This window comes from Carcharhinus amblyrhynchos, chromosome 1, assembly GCF_965287045.1.
Source record: "Carcharhinus amblyrhynchos chromosome 1, sCarAmb.v2.hapA, whole genome shotgun sequence".
Taxonomy (NCBI): Eukaryota; Metazoa; Chordata; class Chondrichthyes; order Carcharhiniformes; family Carcharhinidae; genus Carcharhinus; species Carcharhinus amblyrhynchos.
The window spans coordinates 75379657-75400491 of NC_137324.1; the positions used below are offsets into that span (position 1 = coordinate 75379657).

General features: G+C 40.1%; 1 protein-coding gene across 3 annotated transcripts in view; it reads right to left on the minus strand.

Moving 5' to 3' along the window:
* Nucleotides 1-20559, minus strand: part of tusc3 (tumor suppressor candidate 3) — a 350535-nt gene extending 329976 nt beyond the window's left edge. For 2 of the 3 annotated variants that reach the window (XM_080198163.1, XM_080198162.1), the window contains exon 1: nucleotides 20433-20559. In XM_080198163.1, the coding sequence (XP_080054289.1) occupies nucleotides 20433-20537 (105 nt within the window). In that variant the 5' untranslated portion in view covers nucleotides 20538-20559. Of the gene's footprint in view, nucleotides 1-20394 lie in introns of all 3 variants that reach the window. The other variant, XM_080198164.1, reaches the window with a different exon arrangement.
* Nucleotides 20560-20835: the final 276 nt, after the last annotated feature.

A 20835-nucleotide genomic window follows, 5' to 3' on the forward strand; every position in this document is an offset into this window, starting at 1 on the left:
AGTTTCACTTTTCCTCAATTTGAAATAAAATCAGACTTTTTTCTGAAGAGGTTTGAGATTCCCACCAGCTCACATTTCCCATTTTCACTGCACCATGGCAAACCAGAAAAATCTCTCACGTGCTTACGTGTAAATAATTCAGCAATAAAACATTGGGTATGAAAATAACTTGCTAGTTTTCACTGTGTTGAATTACACTTGCTCAACAGTGAGACTATTCTGAAATGTGTAATTAATCTTATACATATATTTATTGAAGAGTTTTTTGTTTTGTAAGTAGCAGTTGTACAATATTTGCTTAGGATGAGAATGTACAAACGTTTGGGAAATATATGGTTTAGTTGTTGTGCTTTGTATAAATTCCTTTATTTGTGTCCCTTTCAGACTTGTACAATGTTCACAATTTTCTAACAAGATTTAAGATCTTCTGACCATGCAACATTCAACTGTTTTATCTGTTGTTGATCCCTATTGCTGTAGCGACGAAACACATTGAGGTGTCACACTGTAGGTTCGAGTGAAAGCAGTTTAAAATCGATCAACAGCACAACATTGTGTGCACATTACATAATAATGGATGGTTTAAAAGATGAAACTATGCAAATTTAATTAAACACACCATATATAAGTCACCAATATTCTATCCAAAACAAATAGCATTTTCCCTTGTATGAACATGGAGAGAAGAATTTTTTATTATGAAGCTATTTTTTGAACTATATCTATATCAAAAAGGACAATAACATTCATTACTGTAAGCACGTTTAACACAGAAAGTGACTCAATACATTACATAGAAGTGCAATGAAAAATGGTTACCAAGCTAAGGCAGAGAATATTATAAGCAGGACTAAATGCAGAACCATAGCTGTGGGATTTAAAAAGGTTCTTAAAGGCAGAGATCATAGAATCTCTATAGTACAGGAGGCTGTTCAGCCCATCAAGTCTGCAACTCTCCAAAAAAGCATTTCACCCAGGCCCAACCTCTTGCTCTATCCCTGTAACCCTGCACATTTACCATGGCTAATTCACCATACTTACACATCTTTCGACATTAAGGGGCAATTTAGCACAGACAATCCATTGAAGGTAGAATGGTAGGTTGAGAAGGTCGTTAATAAAGCATAGGGATTCTTGGGTGTTGCGGATAAATGTGTAGTGGTCCATTTTGGCAGGACCAACGGGATGCAGGAGTACAATATCAAGGGTAGGAGTCTTAGCTGTTTTGAAGAGCAGGGGGATCTTGGGGTCCGGGTCCATAGGACTCTTAAATCGGCCTCACAGGTGGAGGATGTGGTCAAGAAGGCGTATGGTGTACTGGCCTTCATTAATCGAGGAATTGAGTTTAGGAGTCAGAAGGGAATGCTACAACTTTATAAGACCCTTGTCAGACCCCACTTGGAGTACTGTGCGCAGTTCTGGTTGCCTCACTACAGGAAAAATGTAGAAGCAATTGAGAGGGTGCAGAGGAGATTTAAAAGGATGTTGCCTGGATTGGGAGGCATGCCTTATGAAGATAGGTTGAGGGAGCTAGGTCTCTTCTCCCTGGAGAGACGAAGGTTGAGAGGCGACCTGATAGAGGTTTATAAAGTGTTGAGAGGAATAAATAGGGTGGATTCTTGGAGGCTATTTCTCAGGGCTGAAATGATTGATACGAGAGGACACAGGTTTAAGGTGCTGGGAAGCAAGTACAGAGGAGATGTTAGGGGTAAGTTTTTCACTTAGAGGGTGGTGAGTGAGTGGAATCGGCTGCTGTCGGTGGTGGTAGAGGCGAACTCGCTGGGGTCTTTTAAAAGACTTCTGGGTGAGTATATGGGATCTAACGGCATTGGGAGTTACAGATAGTTCTATGGCTTGGTAGGCACAGATGTGATCGGCGCAACTTGTGGGCCGAAGGGCCTGTTTGTGCTGTAGTGTTCTATGAATAGAGGTACAGAGTACAAGAAAGTTCTACTGAATCTTAATAAGATGTTGGTTCGGCTTCAACTGGGGTATTTCACCTAATTTTAGGCACCATACCCTTAAGAAGGATGTGAAGGAATTAAAGGGTGCAGAAAGGTTTATTATTCCAGGGATGAGGGACTTCAGCTACCCGGAAAAATTGCAAATGCTCCAACTTTTCTCAAGGAGATTTAAAGGAGATTTGACAGAAATCATGAGGGAGTGTACACAGGGAGAAATTATTCTCACTGATGTACCGAGAACCAGAGGGGACTGATTGAAAATGCATAGTATAAGAACCAAAGAATAAACCTTTTTTACACACGTGTTGGAATCTGTAATGTGTTGGCTCATTGTACAGCAGGGGCAGATTCATTAGTGGCTTACAAAAGAGAACTATATAATTAACTGAAGAGAAAAAAAATGCTGGGCCACAGGGAAAAGGTAGAGGAGTGGAATTAACTATGTTGTTCTTGCAGGGAATCAGGATGAGCATGATGGGTCACATGACCTCCTTCTGTGTAATAACCTAAGCCTTTTTCACCATTCAATTACATCACTGCTGACCTGTAGCTTCACTTTATCTACTCACCTTGGTTCTGATTTTTGGTCTCTTGGGGAATTAAGGGTTATGGGGCATGGGCAGGAAAATGGAGTTGAAACTCAAGATCAGTCATGATTGTGTCAAATGGTGTAACAGGCAGGATGAACACTGTGTTCCACTCCTGTTCCTATTTCTTGTGTTCTTGCACAGATTTTTAAAAATCTAAGCCTTAATACTCTTGTCGAACAACAAGTCATCAATCCCATTTCTGAGATTTTCAATTCATAGCTCTATGAGGGAGACAGATCCTTATTTATACATTGAACTCGGCGGTAAATGTCTTCTGGCATAACCCCTGAACAGCATCGCTCAAGTTTTACAGTTATGCCTAATTGGAATAGACATTCATAGCATGGAGCTTAGGCAACTGAAACCATGTTCCAATTATTCTGATCAATGTGTAATAATGGATCAAATGCAAAATGACAAAAGAGGACACCAATTTACTCAGAACCAACAGAACACTTGCATATATTTATTTCATGCCTTTAATAAATTAAAAGAAGAAATTAATTATTTTTGGAAACACACTGAAGGGTTAGTCATATTCATTTTACTCGGGTCAAACCAATTGAAAAGCAAAAATGGTTTAATTTGCTATGATATAAAACAGCAGCAAGTCCATTCAATCCCATGGTGTGCTATACACACCAACAACAATAATTGTTTGTTATATGACATTGTCATATTCCACATTAATTCCAATTTGTTTGAAAGTCAGACCAAGAGATCTACATATCTGCTATAAAGACTGCAATTTAGCTATCATCAGACTAATGTGTGTCAGTCATTATCCTAGATACCGTAAGCTCTTTTACTATAATGTGAAGATGCCGGCGTCAGACTGCGGTAGGCACAGTACGAAGTCTCACAACACCAGGTTAAAGTCCAAAGGGTTTATTTGGTATCATAAGCTTTTGGAGCACAGCCCCATCATTAGGTGAGTGGACCCATTTGGAGCCTCCACTCACCTGATGAAGGGGCAGTGCTCCGAAAGTTCATGCTACCGAATAAATCTCTTTTATTGTATGCCAACAAACCAGTAAACTGTGTGAGTAATTGTGAAATGAGCAAGATGTTCTGCTATAGCATGATGTCAGTATTACTTGAGCTTTTAACACTATTTATTATTAGACTACATACATCTGTCATTAAATCATAGAAATTTCAGCACTATAATGCTCAATTAGCAGACATAAATTTCCTTATTTCTTTTTAAAGGAACAATAAACCAATGGATCTTTTGTATTTGTCGTCCATTTGTTATAGCATTCTTCATGCAAAATTCAATCATGTATTTGATAAGGAAATAATTATAAGTTGCATTACATAATGCATTACTGTGTTCATATATTTCAGGTTGCTTAAATCTAAATAAATAAATGTATTATAGATTAAATGGTGGAAAGAAATCAAAGTAATTGAAGTCACATTAATTATATATTGAAAGGTTTACATAATTGTGCACATTTACAATTAATGAACACAAAGCATTCAAATAGTATATGAAGTGGCTCTGTAAAGTACAGATGAAACCTGTGCAATATTTTTCTACAAAATATTCAATTCAATTTTTTTGTAGAACAATAAGTATATGTAACAAAAATATTTAGATTTGGATATTTACATGGGTGTCAACATGTGATGCTAACGGTTATATTCCTTTTGGCAACTGTGTAAAAGCAGATGCATCAAGACACGAAGTTGAGATACAATGCTCAACTGGAAGATGTATTTTAAAGTGGTTGGGATCATGCTGGAGTTTATATGTTTGCTATTAGACTATGAGAGAGGCAGATGGGTGTAGATTGGGGAGTGTAAATTGAAGTAAGAAAGCATGAAATACACAAAACGGAAAGAAAATAGCTATGGTCAATTGAAGATGGAAGTCTTGGGCCTGGACTTTTGGCCATCGGTCAGTTGCACAGAATTGGAAGAATTCACCGTTCTACAAACTTGACCTTTAAACCAGCTGTCCCGTTATGGGATTACTGGTCTAAGGGGGTGGATTGGATTAGAAGTCAGGCCATCCCAGAAGAACTGAAGAGGCTACTGGGTGCAGAGGTAACTGGGTGGGAGACTTACCGTGAGGATCCAGTATTATGGCCAAAATTTAAAAATAAAGAATAAAACAAGAAACATCCCTCCAGTCCATGGCCCAACACTCTTCATTCATGCCAACCCATGCCACCTCATGCCCCACCCCATAACACCCACACTCCATGTGAACCTGTACCCCTGTACCCACTCCCTTGGTACCTCATACCATCCATGCCAACCTAAGCTCCTGTAACCAGCCCCAGGCTGCTCTTATATCCTCTGTGCCTGTTTAGTGCTAAATCATGCCAAAGCATGCCCTGCACCCATCACCCTTTGCCCTTAGCATGCCAACTCACTGAATAACCACCATGGGCAGACCTCAGGGCCTACATAGAGATGAGATAAAATAAAGTTCCATCAAATAAAGTTACAAATGTCCATATTAAAAAACTCAAAAACCCATTTATTGCATTTACTTTCCTTCAACTAAATAAAGCTTTGATACAACAAACATTTCATTCATGTACATAATCTCTTAAAGCAACAAGCGCTGGAATTCATAGTCCTATTTCAAAGAGCTTATAATCACGTGTAGCTGTCAATCAAACTGTGGAATAGCAAGCACCCTGTGATAATTAATGACTATGAAATCAGTCATGCAGCACTAATCTAGTAATGGATACTCTCAGGCTTACCTCAACAGAGTGGAATAACAGGCATGTTTTTAAAGGACACATAATCCTTTCAAAGTTTTAGAAAGCAAGACCTTGAAATGCCTTAACAGCTCCAATAGCAGGGTACTTTTGAGAGGTCCTATTAACATTATGAATAGCTCACTTTGATACGTCCTCTGGACACTTTGGACAGACCTTCTTGAAAAGTGCTTCTGCTAGCTGATTTTGACAGGTCTATCAACAGTTCCAATGAGCTTGACAGTAATGGGTTTATGCACTTTTTACACATACTTATGCCTACTTTTATCAATTCTGAAGACCACCTGACATCCACTAAAGGTTACCTTACTCCCCCTAAAGGTGGCCTGGAGCCACATCTACAGGGGTATCTTACTTCTTCAAAGGGGCACCCAAATGACTCCACAAAGTTCTGACGTGCTCATACCAAGTCTCACCTTCATGTATTCCCAATCTAAAGCTACCAATGACGTGGAGGTGGCTAATGGTTTAAATGGACAGCTGCCTCCACAAAACACACATACCCCACCCACACAAAAATGGGAACTGCTCTGTTCAGAGGTGAGACTTAAGACTTTCAGCCACTTTTGCCATGGTGGAGAGCCTCCACTGTGGGGAAAATCCAGCCTTATTGTTTGTCCAAATGGGGATGGGAGTCAAATTTGTGCATTGTTTAAAAAGGAAAGGGAACCAAAGAAGCAGAAATGTACAAATTAAGAATTGGCAAGAGCTAAGTTTTAAAAAGAAAACATGAGAAAAGGATTAAAAGAAAACAAACACCATGATTTGGATGAAAAGAAGACAGGAGAATTGTAATTAAAAAGACAAGCATCAAAAATGAGATTCTTAAAAAAAAAGCAAGGCCAAAAATGTCCACTAGTTTGTGCTGACTTTACCAATACAATCCAACTGAAATCAGCCAAAATATGCAAAAGATCGTGGAAGTTTAAATACAAGTTACATCAAGCATAAATTGATTTTCTATTAGCGTTAATTTTGTTTTAAACAATATTATGCTGGAAGCTGGTCCAACCCAGCTTAGACATGTCCTCCAGATCAAAATAATGTACATGTTGAGTTTCCACTGACTGCATGCACTGAAGGAGGCTCTTAAAATATAACTTTTGTTTTTAACGTGACAGATAGAAGCGCACGGTGAGAGGAAATTGCAAATCAACTGATTCAATTACTATTTTGTCACCATTTAGATTGATGCTGAACTTTGGGTTTATATAGAGCATCATGTAGCACAAACGTAAAGAAGTAATAATAAATATTGACACAATACCTGTTTAGGCCCAGTTAGTGCATGCAATTTTGGATATCACTTAGCAGAAAGGATATTAAAGGCATCAAGAATATGTAATGCAGATGTGCTAGGATCAAAAGCCAAATACTGCAGATGCTGGAAATCAAAATAAGAATATAAAAATGCCCGAAATACTTTGCACATCAGGCAACAACTATGGTGACAGAAGCAAGTTAACATTTCAGATCAATTACCTATTATCATAACATTGTGAATGTTAACTTTGGGCTGGATTTTTCTGTGATCAGGCCAATTTCAGAGGTCTTTAATAAAACTGGTAGTCAGAACTTGGATGTAGGAAATGAATCATACAGGAGGGAAATCCAAACTCAGGAGGGCCATTTGAAGTAACTGCTGAATTCAAACAGACCCCATTTTCACTATTTCAAGGTCCTTAACCCACAATATGGGAATCATGAATTGATGGAGTAGAGATAAATGCTCTTGAAGGATGAATACAATCTAAGTGTCATGATTTACTTCTTTTTTAATCCCCAGGTCTCTTAACTTGAAAGAAACAGGTTGAAGCCACCAGTAAGAGTCAGAACAAAAGTACCATCTGCTAGACTGTTTTGAGTGACAGGATATTTGATGCATGTTTAAAAAAAACATGACCACTTGTTTCACAGTTCTGATTCAGTCCTTTGATATTTCCCAAGGGTTACTATTACAGCTGAGGTTATTATGAATGCTTCTGAAATTAATAATCTAGTATGGTGTTTTTGAAAAACATAGGGCAAGATCTGATGACCATGTTGGGAGACAGTCGAGATCCCTACATCACTTCTTTCCAGAAGACTTATTGCAATTATCAGATAATCTGGAACCTAACTGGACAGTGTCGGATCTCCAATTTATTAAGACTCCAGGAAATCAGAATTCCCATCACCAAGGGTGGCCAGGCAATCAGAGGCTAGGGAGGGGGGTTTTTGGATCAACAGAAAAAGTGTGTGTGTAACAAGCTTTCTGATGTCAGGTCCCATAATCAAGCCTAGAGTGCCCAAGAACAAGGGACACCCAATGGTAGGTTGCTGACAAACCTTACTCCTTTATCAATGTCACCCACTGAATGTCAGCAGCAGTGAGATGAGGCCCTCAAGTGGCAATTGGCCTCTAGATGGAATGGTTGCCCTCCACCATTCATGTCCTGGGAGTTGAGTGGGCAGCAGGGTTCCCACTTTGCATCCTCCCACCCGAAAAAACCCACCTCCAAACTTGCAATGTGGCATGTAATTAAATTGTGCCCATTATTTCAATTGACTGATAAAATATTATGGGGATGAGCTTACCATTGTGCCCCACTGGCTAATGGGTGGGACAAGCCAGTAAGATCACAGAAGTGCAAAGAAATCAGGTTCAGTCCCAATTTCTTACCTCTTGCAATCTTACCTGCACCAGATATCCTCACGAGGTCAGCCTAGTCCCCAGCAAAGCATACCAGATGCGATGGCCTCGCCAGTAGAACTGGAGGCCACTGGGATCCACCGAGAGGTCAAGGGCAAGGGAGGCGATGTCTCTTGGGCAATGTCAGCCTGGCACCCTGGAACTTACCACTGGGGCCTGCTGTGCACTCTGCAATATGATCATGGATGAGGGGTGGGGGGGTGTGTGCAGACCTGCTGCCACTCTACATTAGAGATTGTGGGAGGAGAGTAGGGGGCGACTGGCCGCAGGCCCCTGCAAGCTGGTGAGGGGAGGGGTTTGAGGCCTGCTTTAAGCCATGGAGGTTGGTTGAGAAAGGGAGAAGTTGAGTGACAGGTCTCTCTGCTCTCAGTAGCAGAGGAACCTGTGTACGTACAATGGGCTCTGCTGCTCTCAGCCAACTTTCAGGTGATTTAAGCCCTCCTCCCTCCCCTTACAGATAAGGAGCAGTTTTTGACTTTTTTTGCTCTAACTACATGAAGAACAGGTTTGGACTTGCCCAAAAAAAAATCAGAAATTCTCCCATTTTCACACTTATTCTTGACTTAGAATATTTTTCATAAAATCACCCTCAATGAATGCTTCTGTATCAATACACCTGGTCAAACTGCAGAATTTTCCTTCAGCTGGCAGAGACATAGTACTGAACAAAAGTACTAAGTTTGCAGTGAAAACTAACAGATATTTTACTCTTAGAAACATTAACAAAGGTATTCAAACATGGAAGAGACAAGTTACTAATTAGGTTTAATCATGTTATTGCAAAATATGTACCTTGTATATTTTCATTCTACCTAACTTATTTTGGACATTCGAAATGTCAGATATTGGGAGGATTGTAAAATGTTATCCAGCTACTTTGTTTTTGCTTCATGCATTCCTAATCATTTTAGTTTTATTGTATTGTTCATCCATTTGAACAAATCAACAAAGTGATGCGGTGAAATTATAATGAGAAGTAAATGCACACCAGTGAAAATTGAGCATTTATGCAAGACTGAATAAAATGTCAGTTGCGATCCTGTGGCATTGTGCGTAGTAAGCCAAGGAATATGGTTACCTATTTATTTGCCTTCAATGTCTTTGTGTAAAAGATAAAAATACTTTAATTTATGTTGTGACCTTCACAACACTGGATGTCTCAAAGCACGTTATAACCGATAAAGTATCTTTTTGAAATGTTGTTACTGTTATAACATGTGAAACAGAGCAGCCAATTTGCACAGGAAGAATAAATACTTGCCAGGAAATCAGAAAGAACTATGCGACACTTCTTCAAAATAGTGCCATGCAATCTCAAACATCGACTTGAGACAGCAATTTCAGACCTCATCCAAAACACAGCCTGATAGTAAAAGTACTCACAGTATTTCTTCCTCTTTGAGAAACGTTTTGATACTCGTCTCCCCAATGCTTCATTGTTATTCACTTCAAGGAGAATCCTCTATCTACTCTTTTCCTGCTGATTTCATGTCACAAATAGAAGGAAAAAAGAAATGTGGGGTTACAGGGACTGGGCCTGGGTGGGATTGTTGTCAGTACAGGCTCGATGGGCTGAATGGGCTCCTTCTCTACTGTAGACATTCTATGATTCTATGAAGTCCCTCACTCTCAAATTCAATCTGTTCTCCTCTCCAACAGCCCACACCTGCCTTTGTATCTGGTTCCCCACAAAATTCAACTTTAAAAATTAGAATGAGGGAGAAAATTATCCATTTACCTTCCTTGTCATTTGTCTTTCTCTGTCTCTCACTCTCTTCTGCCTGACATGAAAAAGTACAATGGCCCTAATTTGTATCAGCGATGAAGTGACGGACTCATCTCGAGGAGAGATGCCCACAAAGACCGACTGGCAACAACTATATGGGATTTCAGGCATCTAGACACAGTGGTGCCATTAAGCATAGTAAACAGCCAATCACACTGAAGAATCCTCACAAACCAGAAAGTAAAATGTATTGATTATTCTTCACTTCTTATAAATTTTGCAGAGACTGAAATAAAGATTAGGAAATGAGCATTTAAAACTGAATTATCAGAAATGCATACATTATATATATATATTTTACACAAGTAGAATTACACAATTAGAAAGTTTCATTGCTGCCCTATGTCATAATCAATGATTTCCAGATTCCTGGTCCTGACCTCCTCCCCTTCACTATGGCTGTCCAATCCCTCTACACCTCCAACCCCTACTAGGATGGTTTGAGGTCTCACCGCTTTTTCCTTGAGCTGAGAGAGGTTTCCTCCCACTGCATCAGTAACTATATCCATGCCATTTCTTGCTCTCATCTGAACCTGGAAAAATTTATCAACTTTGCTTCCAACGTTCACCCGTCTTTCACCTTCACATGGTCGATCTCTGACACTTCCCTTCCTTGATATCTGTCCATTCCAATGATAGACTGTCACCAATATTTATTGCAAAGCCACCAATTTCCACAGCTACCTTGACGAAAGCTCCTCACACCCTACTTCCTATGAGGACTCCAGTCCATTCTCCAAGTTTCAGATAACGTTACCTTCCAAAACAGCGCTTCTGACATATCTGTCTTTTTCCTAAACCAAGAATTCCTCACACAATGGCTAACAAAGTGCTCAATTGTGTCTAATCCATCTCTCACACCTCTGCTCTCACTCCTTCCCCTTCCTCCAGAACCATGAAGGGTTCCCATCTTGTGTTCACTATTCACCCAATGGGACAGGTAAAATTCCATGAGTATGACTATGTCAGTCTGTTGCTAGTCTGTTAGAGAGCTCTCCGAATTTTGGTACAATCCCCCCAGTTTAATAATGAGACTTTCCAGGGTCAACAGGATTGGGTTTCCCATTGCTGTTTCTGGTGCCTAGGATGATGCCGGTGATCTTTCCAGTTTCATTTTTTTTATGAGCAGGGAGTGAATGAGGGAGCACGTGAGACAGCAACAATTTTATATTTGAACCTGGGTCCCCAGAGCATTACCCTGGATCTGTGGATAACCAGTCCAATGAAGATACCATTATGCCACTACCTCCCCGATGAGAGAATCCTGAGTGCCAGTGGTAAGAAACATATGAAAGGAGTTACAAACTCAAAAAGCAGTATGCACAACCATACAGAGTACAGCAGAGAGAAACATGTTAATTTGAAAGTAGATATTTCTACAAAAGAACTAGCAGTAGTCCTGGTACAAAAGCTCTAAAATCTGATGAGACCAAATATGCAAATATAGAAAGAGCTTTTGATAGTAGATGACTTTCCGCTCTGAACTAGGTCAGGTTGACAAGAAAGATCTGAGTAAAGCACCAGGGAGACTGCAGAGATTATCCTTGAGGCTTCAGAGTTACAATTTCACTCTGAAATACAAGACAAAAAGAGAAATTATGCTGGCAGATTCCCAACTTGGTTGTCACCATAAAGAAACATAAGATTAAAAAGTTTGAGATACAAGGAGACATTCATTATGTGTGGTGGACGTGACACCCCAAAATGGAGTCCAATTATAAATGAGACCAACAAAGACAATGACTTACAAATGCTCTCTTGAGCGAGTGACTCACGAATGTCCTGTCAAAATACAGCAAATTCAGCCAGCAATACTGATCTATCAGAAATGACATCTCACTGGAAGATGGCATGCCGCTGACTGGATCCAGAATAGTTACGCCCAAAATAAGAATACTCCAGAAGATATAAGACCACCACATGGGAATGGAGAAGCGTAAGCTCAAAATCAGAGGTGTACTGAGTAGGCATCTGCAAATCATCAAAAGAAAGATGTCTACATGCAATTTATACCAGAAGTACAGAAGAAAGAGATCATACCGACAGAGTATCACTCAAACCACAGCATATGGCAAGTCCTGGCTTTAAGGCGCCCTGCATTTTTTTTAAATTAATTATTATTCGGGGCCTGCTTTTCCAATTTGTGCCACCATTTTCTTATTTACTTCGTTGATCTTTAGGGCTGCATGCGTCGTCACCATCGGCACAGCAATGAAACACTGAAGTCGGAAGATTTGTTTACAATCTCAGTTGTCTTGGCAGACTCTCAGGCTAGCTGTGCACCCTCTCTGCTCGCTGCGTTATCCCTGCTTCGTTCGCAACCTCAACCCTATCCCACTCACGACTACAATCGCTGCCTCATTCTGATCCCACTAGATGCTGCACTCGTTGCCTTGCTCGAACGCACCCACCCACTCGTCGCTTTGCATTCGCCACACTGTGTCTTGTACACACATTACTCCCATCCCGTTTACCATGTCACTCATGTCCCACTCGCAGTCTCACTCCCACTCTCTGGCTGCTACTCTCACTGCCTCGCTCCTGTCCCACTGAAATCCTCGCTCTCACCCCGTTTGCAGCCTCACCACTGCCCTGCTCCCAGTCTGCTCACTGTCTCACCTCATTGGGGCAATTGCAGTCTCGCACCCATCCCGCTCAGAGGTTCAATCCAGCCCACACCCTGCCTCCCTCCAATCCCGTTCACTGCCTCTCCCACCTTGCATGCGACACCACTCAGCCTCGTTTACGTCCTGTTTGCTGCCTCGCTTCCTTTTCTGATTTATTTATTGTTGTTTAACTAAAAGTTGCACTTTTAAAGAAGTGAGGAATTGTACAACGGGAGCCGATTTATTCATGCACAATCAAAATCATATTGCATAGTTGCAGACTTCCATTCCAATTCCCTTTTAACCAAAACGTGAAAGATTTGCGAGCTTCAACTATCATTTCACCAATACACTGTTCACTGAGCAAGGGACTTCCAAAGTAGTAACATGGGATAATGGAACCCAATCCCTCTCCAGAGAATTTAAGAAATTTGCTGAACAGTTTGGGTTCAAAACCATCACCTGATTACCCAAGGGGCAAAGACAGATTCAGATGGTTAAGAGAACCTTCAGAATGCTAAGAGACAAAGGAAGACCCAAACCTTGCCTTTTCATCGCCCTGAGCTTCACCTCCAGGCTGACATGAAATCATCTGCAGAGCCATTGATTGGAAGCATAAGACAGCTCTGCCAAGCAAGATACTTCCTCCTGGTAGCTTGGAGGAACAACTCACTGATGCCAAGTGTAAGGAGATCAACGCTTCAACAAGCATGCCCGAGATGTTAAAAGGACAAACTATACTTGTACAGGATCCAATTGTAAAAACATGGAATCCAGAAAACATTATTAGTAAAGCTGAGATTCCAAGGTCATATATCACTGAGACTGAAACTAGTAAGCAAAAGAGAAGGAACAGAGTTCATATTTAGCTTACACCTGAGCTGGAATAGTAGAAAATATAATCAACTATACCAGCGATATTACTAACCAGAGACATCATCAACAATATTACCAATATGCAAATGACACAATATTAACAGCATTAAGCACAAGTCCTACAACATCAGGAGAAACAGGTACAATATCGCCTGTGCAATATAGAACTCACCAGTGAGTAATGAATGGCAACTTTAATGAAACCATGAACGTGAGTTGAGGAAACAGGCTATAAGAGACTTGGAAATGTTCAGTTAAATTGTTAAAGTCAATTGTTAATCTTTAATTAAAAAAGTTAATAATTGGAACAGTGGTATTGATTTCGAGGATTTTTTTTTAAGAAAGAGGGATATTAAATTCTTACATTGTTATGTATGTCATATTCATAAGGATTAGGAACTAACTGTCAGGAGACTGGACATCCAAGATGCCACTATTACTGCTGCACCTCAGTCAGGCATTCAATGCAATGCATATGTCCATAGGTTGCATGGAGTGTGGTAAAAAGTTGATGAATCTCCAGCATTTGAGTCAAACAATGTGATTATTTTGAACTTATTGGAACGAGAAGACATAGCTATCAAGCATAAAGTTCTACAAAATCGAACGAAATGCCTTCAGTGCAGCTGACCAAATGGGACTGAAACATTCCAGAAATTAGGTACACTTTTTAAAAAATTAATTCAAGGAATATGGGCATCGCTGACTACACCAGCATTTATCACCCATCCTTAATTGCTCTTGAGAAGGTGGTGGTGAGCTGCCTCTTGAACCACCACAATCCATATAATGTAGGAACACCCACAAGGCTGTTCAGAGAGAATTCCAGGATTTTGGCCCAATGATGGTGAAGGAACAGCAGTATAGTTCCTAGTCTGGATGATAAGTGGCCTGGAGGGGAATTTCCAGGTGATGGCGTTCCCATGTATCTGCTGCCATTGTCCTTCCAGATGTAGTGGTCATGGGTTTGGAAGATGCCGTCTAAGAAAGCCTTGATGAGTTCCTGCAGTGCATTTGCTCAGACAGCAGAATCCAATTTCAATTTACTGAGGTAAAAACCATGTCAAGTCCATGCCTTTGGGAGAGGATGAGGACAACTTTGATTAATAAAACTATAAATAATAAATGTAATAATATTGCAAAATTCTATTTTGATTATTTTACTTTGTTGCCTTGCTTTAGGTGTTATACATTTTAATAACTGAGGAAAAATATAGCAGCTGGGAAGGAAAAAAAACAGCACAGCAATTTGAGTAAATTCTGGTACCCAGTTACCTAATGCACAATCTCAGTTGATCGAAAAAGGCAGCTATTGCGTCACACATCTGACATCTTTAATATAGAAAATGCTTAATATAGTGCCACCTGCAGGACTAACAGGTGCTGCAGGCACTTTATAAATTCCAAAGAAACACCTAGTGTACTAAATATACAACATGCATCGGTAGAAGAGATTGCTAATTGTAAGAACTCTTACCTTAAAACTTCAAAGTTTATACATCAGGTACCACATCAATATTCTGTGCTATTTTAATGATTCATTCAACAGCTTGGGCATAATAGCCACTTTAGAACACTACTTCTGCGTTCTTGTTTTTAGTCAATTAAATTTTCTGCCATTTTATGTGGCTATCCTTGCATTCTGAATACCAGTGAAAGAAATATCATAATTTTAACATCAGCTAGAATTTGAGAACGGCCTCATGCCACAAAATTTATCCTGACGGGAAGAATAAAAGGAAGCAGCATGAAAGATGAAAGCACAGAAAAGGCCAAGTGCTTGAGGTAAGTATAGAGAAGCACCAGCTGGGTTAGTTGTGGTGCTGATCAGCCAGAGAAGAGTTTAAGGAATGAACTTCAAAGGAATTTTTAGTTACAATCTTGACAGAGATTTTATTATGAACTTCTTTGCTACACCCATGGTTTGTGTAGAAGAACATTGGAGAGACTCCATATGTTTCAGGGATTCAAAGAAAGATGCTGCATTCAGGACTATTTAGGTTCCATATTGTGTCTATATTTAATTCTGAACTGTAGTGAGATGAGCTGACAAAAACTATTTGCTACTGAATAAACCTGCATAAGAAGCCCACCTTTAAGCTATCTAAAAACTAAGGCACAATAATGTTGTTTCACATGAATAAAATTCATAGAGCATGTATAAAACATACTTAAACTTGTGATCTAAGGTCACAGGCACTTGCTTTTAGCTTTCTCAGAACTTCTAAGATTGCTTTAAATTAGATTTATAGGCATATTTTTGGGAACATACAGCAATGTAAGATGGTGAAAGGATCATTGGCTTCGGACTTCAATGCACTAAAGTCATTTCCTCAGTTATCATGGAACAAGTATTAACAGACATGCAGAATCATGTTGCATCATCACAAGTTATTGTATAAATTGATATAGCCAGTGATGCAACTCAACTGGAAAACAAATGAATCTGCTTATCACAGTAATATGTTTGGTTGAATATCTATCCAGTTCTATATTCAATTTTTTCCACATTGCCTAGACACATAGCACTACACTGATATGCAATTTGTTTTATCATAAGTTTCAACCTGAAACCTATAGAAATATGAATATAAATTAGTACATATAACAGAATGGTAAACAGATACCACCATGATTACAGCTAAAAAGGATGTAATAATTATATGCAATTTCTCAATTAAAAGGATGTGTTTGAGGATTGATATATTTGTATAACTCGAATTGCATTATTTTAATGATTGCATTTGTAAATTATTTTGAACTTAAGGAAAGGATGATTGATCCTGGAGTATACCAACAAGTTTCCATGTTTTATATTACCTCATTCAGAGCACCCTCCACAGAAAACTTCCCCAAGACTTCTGGATAATCAAAAATTACAGATATATTCAAAATATTCTATTCCTTCATGATGTGGAAATACATATCATATGAAACAGATGCACAGAGATTAAAAGGTTTATATATGTACAGTATATGAAGAATAAGGCCATAGAATCCATAAAATCCCTACAGTGCAGAAGGAGGCCATTCAGCCCATTAGGTCTGCACCAACCACAATCCCCATAACCCTACTTATTTACCCTATTAACCACCTGACACTAGGCACAAATTAGCATGACCAATCAACCTAACCTGCACATCTTTGGACGGTGGGAGGAAATCAGAGCACCAAGAGGAACCTCATACAGACACAGGGAGAACATGCAAATTCCACACACTCCGTGACCCGAACCACGAATTGAACCTGGGTCCCTGGCGCTGTGAGGCAACAGCGCTAACCACTGAGCTACCGTGTCGCCATTGAAATATATGTGCAGAATTTCAGGGTTTTTTTTCACTAAAGTCTCAAAATTCCACATTGCTCTCCCACATTTAAGAAAATGTGTTTGCATTAAGATGATATACAAGTAACCTTTTTTTTGGAACAAAATACCATTAGACATTGTTTAAGAGAGAAATAGTAAGAAATCGACCCTAATTTTTAAAAGGCCACATGTTCAGAGCTGCGGAGAGTTTTGAATATAAAACCAATAATTTCTTTCTGCAAGTTTACTGCCCTAAGATCAAGTGTAGTATCAACATGCTGCACTTGGTTGAAGTCATTAGGTTACATTTCAGCTTCATTTGAAGCAATTTTTAAAAATGGCATCTCAGCCTTTTGGCTAAGATGCAAATGAGATCAAGCCTTGGAGGAGGAGCAATGCCTATTCCAATCAGCTTGGATCATGTAGATAAAGCCCAAGACAGGAGCTAAGAGCCCGCTGTCTTGTCAGCTTGGATTGGGAATGTCTCAACCTGTTGAGACTCGGAATTGGACTTGATTGGATTCAATTGGAATAAAAACAAAAAAAAATCTGCTCTTAGAAAAAAACAAGCTAGCTGTCAGTCAGGTGGAAAGCCAGCAGTTCAAGAATGCATCCAAATCACAACAAATAGGCCCACAATCTATGCTGCAAAGATACTTACCTTATGGATCCAGCCATTCACGTTTCCTTTTATCATCTGGACTGCCAGAAGCCCAGGAAACATGACCAACATTAGTTAAAATTGCAACTTTTATCACCAGTTTTCCACAGACAGATTTTGGGAGAAAATGAGTTTCCTTGAATGACTGTGTTTTTAAACAAAGTGTATTGACAGACAGATTCAAAATATATCTAAATGTATTGAATTAGATGTTGTGATTATTTCCTTGCTTGCATAACTATTAAACAGTTCATTTGTCAGTCTCAGTAGTTGATACCCATTGTGTTGAGAAGTCTCTGTTCTCAATCAATGAGCAGGGTTTGTCTCGTATGACCCTTCACTTTTATAAACAAAGGGACAAAAAAGCAACAAAAACACACTTTCAGTCAACATTTCAGACAGGAAGTTGTGGGGGAAGTTTTCAAAGAATTACATGCATTATTTCAAACAAAGAAAGACTTGCATTTATATAGCATTTTTCATAACCACCAGATGTCTCAAAGCACTTTACATCAAATGAAGTACTTCTTGAAGTACTGTTGTTATGCAGGAAACACTAATTTGTGCACAAAAATTTCCCACAAACACCAGTGTTATAATGTGTTTGTTGATTGAAAGGTAAGTATCAGCTAGGACATCAGCAATAACTCCCCTGCTCTTCTTCATGGGGTCATGGGTTTTTTTCTGCACTGTAGGGATTCTGTCCCAAAGAAGATCAGGGGGATTATTCCTGGTCTCCTGACCAATATGTCTTCCTCAATTGTTGTTTGTGGGAGCTTGCTGTGCATACATTGGCTGCAGAGTGTCCCATGTTGCAAAGTCAAAGTGTTCCTCTGGGTGTAAAACATTCCAGGACATCAAGTGGTTGGGCAGCATAGTGGCACAGTGGTTAGCACTGCTGCCTCACATGGAGCATGACTTCTCGGCCTTTTGGCTAAAATCAAGTGTAGTATCAACATGCTGTACTTGGTTGAAGTCATAAGGTTAGATTGTGGCTTCATTTGAAGCATCTCAGCCTTTTGTCTAAGATACAAATGAGATCAAGCCTTGGAGGGGATGCGGTGCCTACTCCAAACATGTAGATCAAACCCAAGATAGGACGTGAGAGCCCTGTCTTGTCAGCTTGGATTGGGAATATCTCACTTGTTGAGACTCTGAATTGGACTTTTACTGGATTGGATATATTAAAAAAAAAATCCACCTGAGAGGATATATTGGGCCTGGGTATAATGCCTCATCCAAAAAACAGCGTCACCAACAATGCAGCAGTCCCTCAGTGCTGCAGTGAAGTGTCAGCTGTAATTTTTATGCTCAGTGGGACTTGAACCAGGAAGCTTACTGCAAGAATTCTACCAATTGAGCCAAAAACTGACACAGTTTAACAGATCCTTAAGTAAAGTTGATCCACTAATCCAGCATCTGCAGTACTTTGATTTTATCTTTTGATCCACTAATGTTCACTTATTTGCATTGTGAAAGACAATTAAGTGTATCTAATTATAATAATTCTTCAAAAGGCATTGGAGTGGCATGTGAGGTAGATGTGAAGAACACAAATATCCAGTTCTGATTACAAAATGTAGTGTTGCAACCCTGGATTACATTATTGCTTAAATAAATTCTATAAAATGTAAACAGAAAATGCTGGAAATATACAACCTATCTGGTAGCATCTCTGGAGTGAGAAACAAAATTAACATTTCAGGTCAATGACCTTTAGTTAGGAGTTCTGATGAAAGATCTTCAACCTGAAATGTTAACTCTTGTATCTTTCTCCTCAGATGTTGCCAGGTGCGGCAGAGTGGGTAGCACTGCTGCCTCACAGCGCCAGGGACTTGGGTTTGATTCCTGACTTGGGTCACTGTGTAGAGTTTGCACGTTCTCCCCATGTCTGTGGGGTTTCCTCCAGGTGCTCCGGTTGGCTGGGATGAAGTGTGGTGACGACGTGCTGTGCTTGGTGGGGGTCATTGGGTTGCATTTTGGCTTCATCAGAGGCAGTTTTTGGGAGCAGCATCTCGGTCTTTTGGCTGGGATGCAGGTGGGGTCGGGCGTTGCGGGGAGTGGTAGGCTGTGTCTGCTCCGATCGGCTTGGATCATGTGGATCGGGCCTGGGGCGGGGGTTGGGAGCACTGTCTTGTCAGCTTGGATTAGGAGTGTCTCAACTTTTTGAGACTCTGAATTGGACTTCACTTGATTGAATTGGAATAAGAACAAAAAAAAGTACATTGAACCGAACAGGCACTGGAATGTGGCGATCAGGGGAATTTCATAGTAACTTCATTGCAGTGTTAATGTAAGCCTTACTTGCAACTAATAAATAAACTTTAAACTTTAGATCTGTTAAGTATTTCCAACACTTCCTTTTTCTATTTCAGGTTTTCAGCAACTGCAGTATTTTATTTCTATGCAATGTCAGTCTACTCCAGAATTCCAGAAGAGACTTGGGACACACTTTGCACTGAATCAAAACAGGTATCTACGATAAATCTCAAATCTGCAAAACAATTCATAGAATCAGATATAACCATTTCACTTATTACATGTTTACAATTATAGTTTACTTTCTCAAAATAAACTGCGGAGCAAGGAATTTGAATGTTAAATGACTTTTGGAATGCTAATTTATAAAAAAAAACGACCTTTACTTTATATTGCATGTTTATTAGTTTATTTTAAAAATCTGTAATAGGCATTATGTAAATTTATCTGATATTGTTTTTCTGTCCAGAAATTGACAGCAATGCAAATGATGATCCATATCCAAATAAACTCAATATCAATTGCCTCACCAATGCTAAATGCTCATAGCACAAGATATTATGATTATAATGTTTTAGAAAAAAAGGTTTGTTTCCATTAAAACACGTTCGCTTTTACTGAAATCTTATCATATGTTTACAAAACTATCAAAGCCAATCAGTTACACCAATCACACCAGGGTGGTACTGAGAACTGAGCAGTAGATTGCAAACCCACATACATGTAGTTTGGAGACTGTCGCTATGAGAGTGAGATCCATCAACATGAGCTATGTAATGAGGAGGAATGAGTGTGTAACTCTGGGCAGCTGTGTGCTGTGTCACTCTCCCTGCTCCAGCCCCCCTCAGCATCTGCACCATCAGCACCAGCATCCAAGGAGAATCGGGCCCTTTTCTCCCATCACTTACAGAATGATTACGGAGGAGCCGCGGTCCGTTCCCTTTACCTCTTTCTTCTTCTGTCCGCCTCCGAACTGAACACACGACAGGAGCAGCAGCCAGGAGCCCACCGTTACCAGGGGCAGCGGCACCAACCTCCGGCCAGACGCCATTCCGATAACTGGGGCAACGCCAACTCCGCGTCCCAATTGGCTGGGGAGCGCCGTACCGAATGGCATTCTGGGGGCTGTAGTCAGGGGACGGCCGCCGATGGCGGAAGCGAAGGGAGAAGCGGACTACAACTCCCAGAATGCAGCGCGTCAGGGCCTGTCTTACCGGGGTGGGGGGAAGAACGGCCAGCCGGTTGGTGGCGCTGAGGCGCATCCAGCGAGATGTCTGGTGATACAGCAATGGGAGCTGGAGCTTCTGTGCAACTGAATCGGAGATACAAAGTAGCTGGAGGTAGTAGTC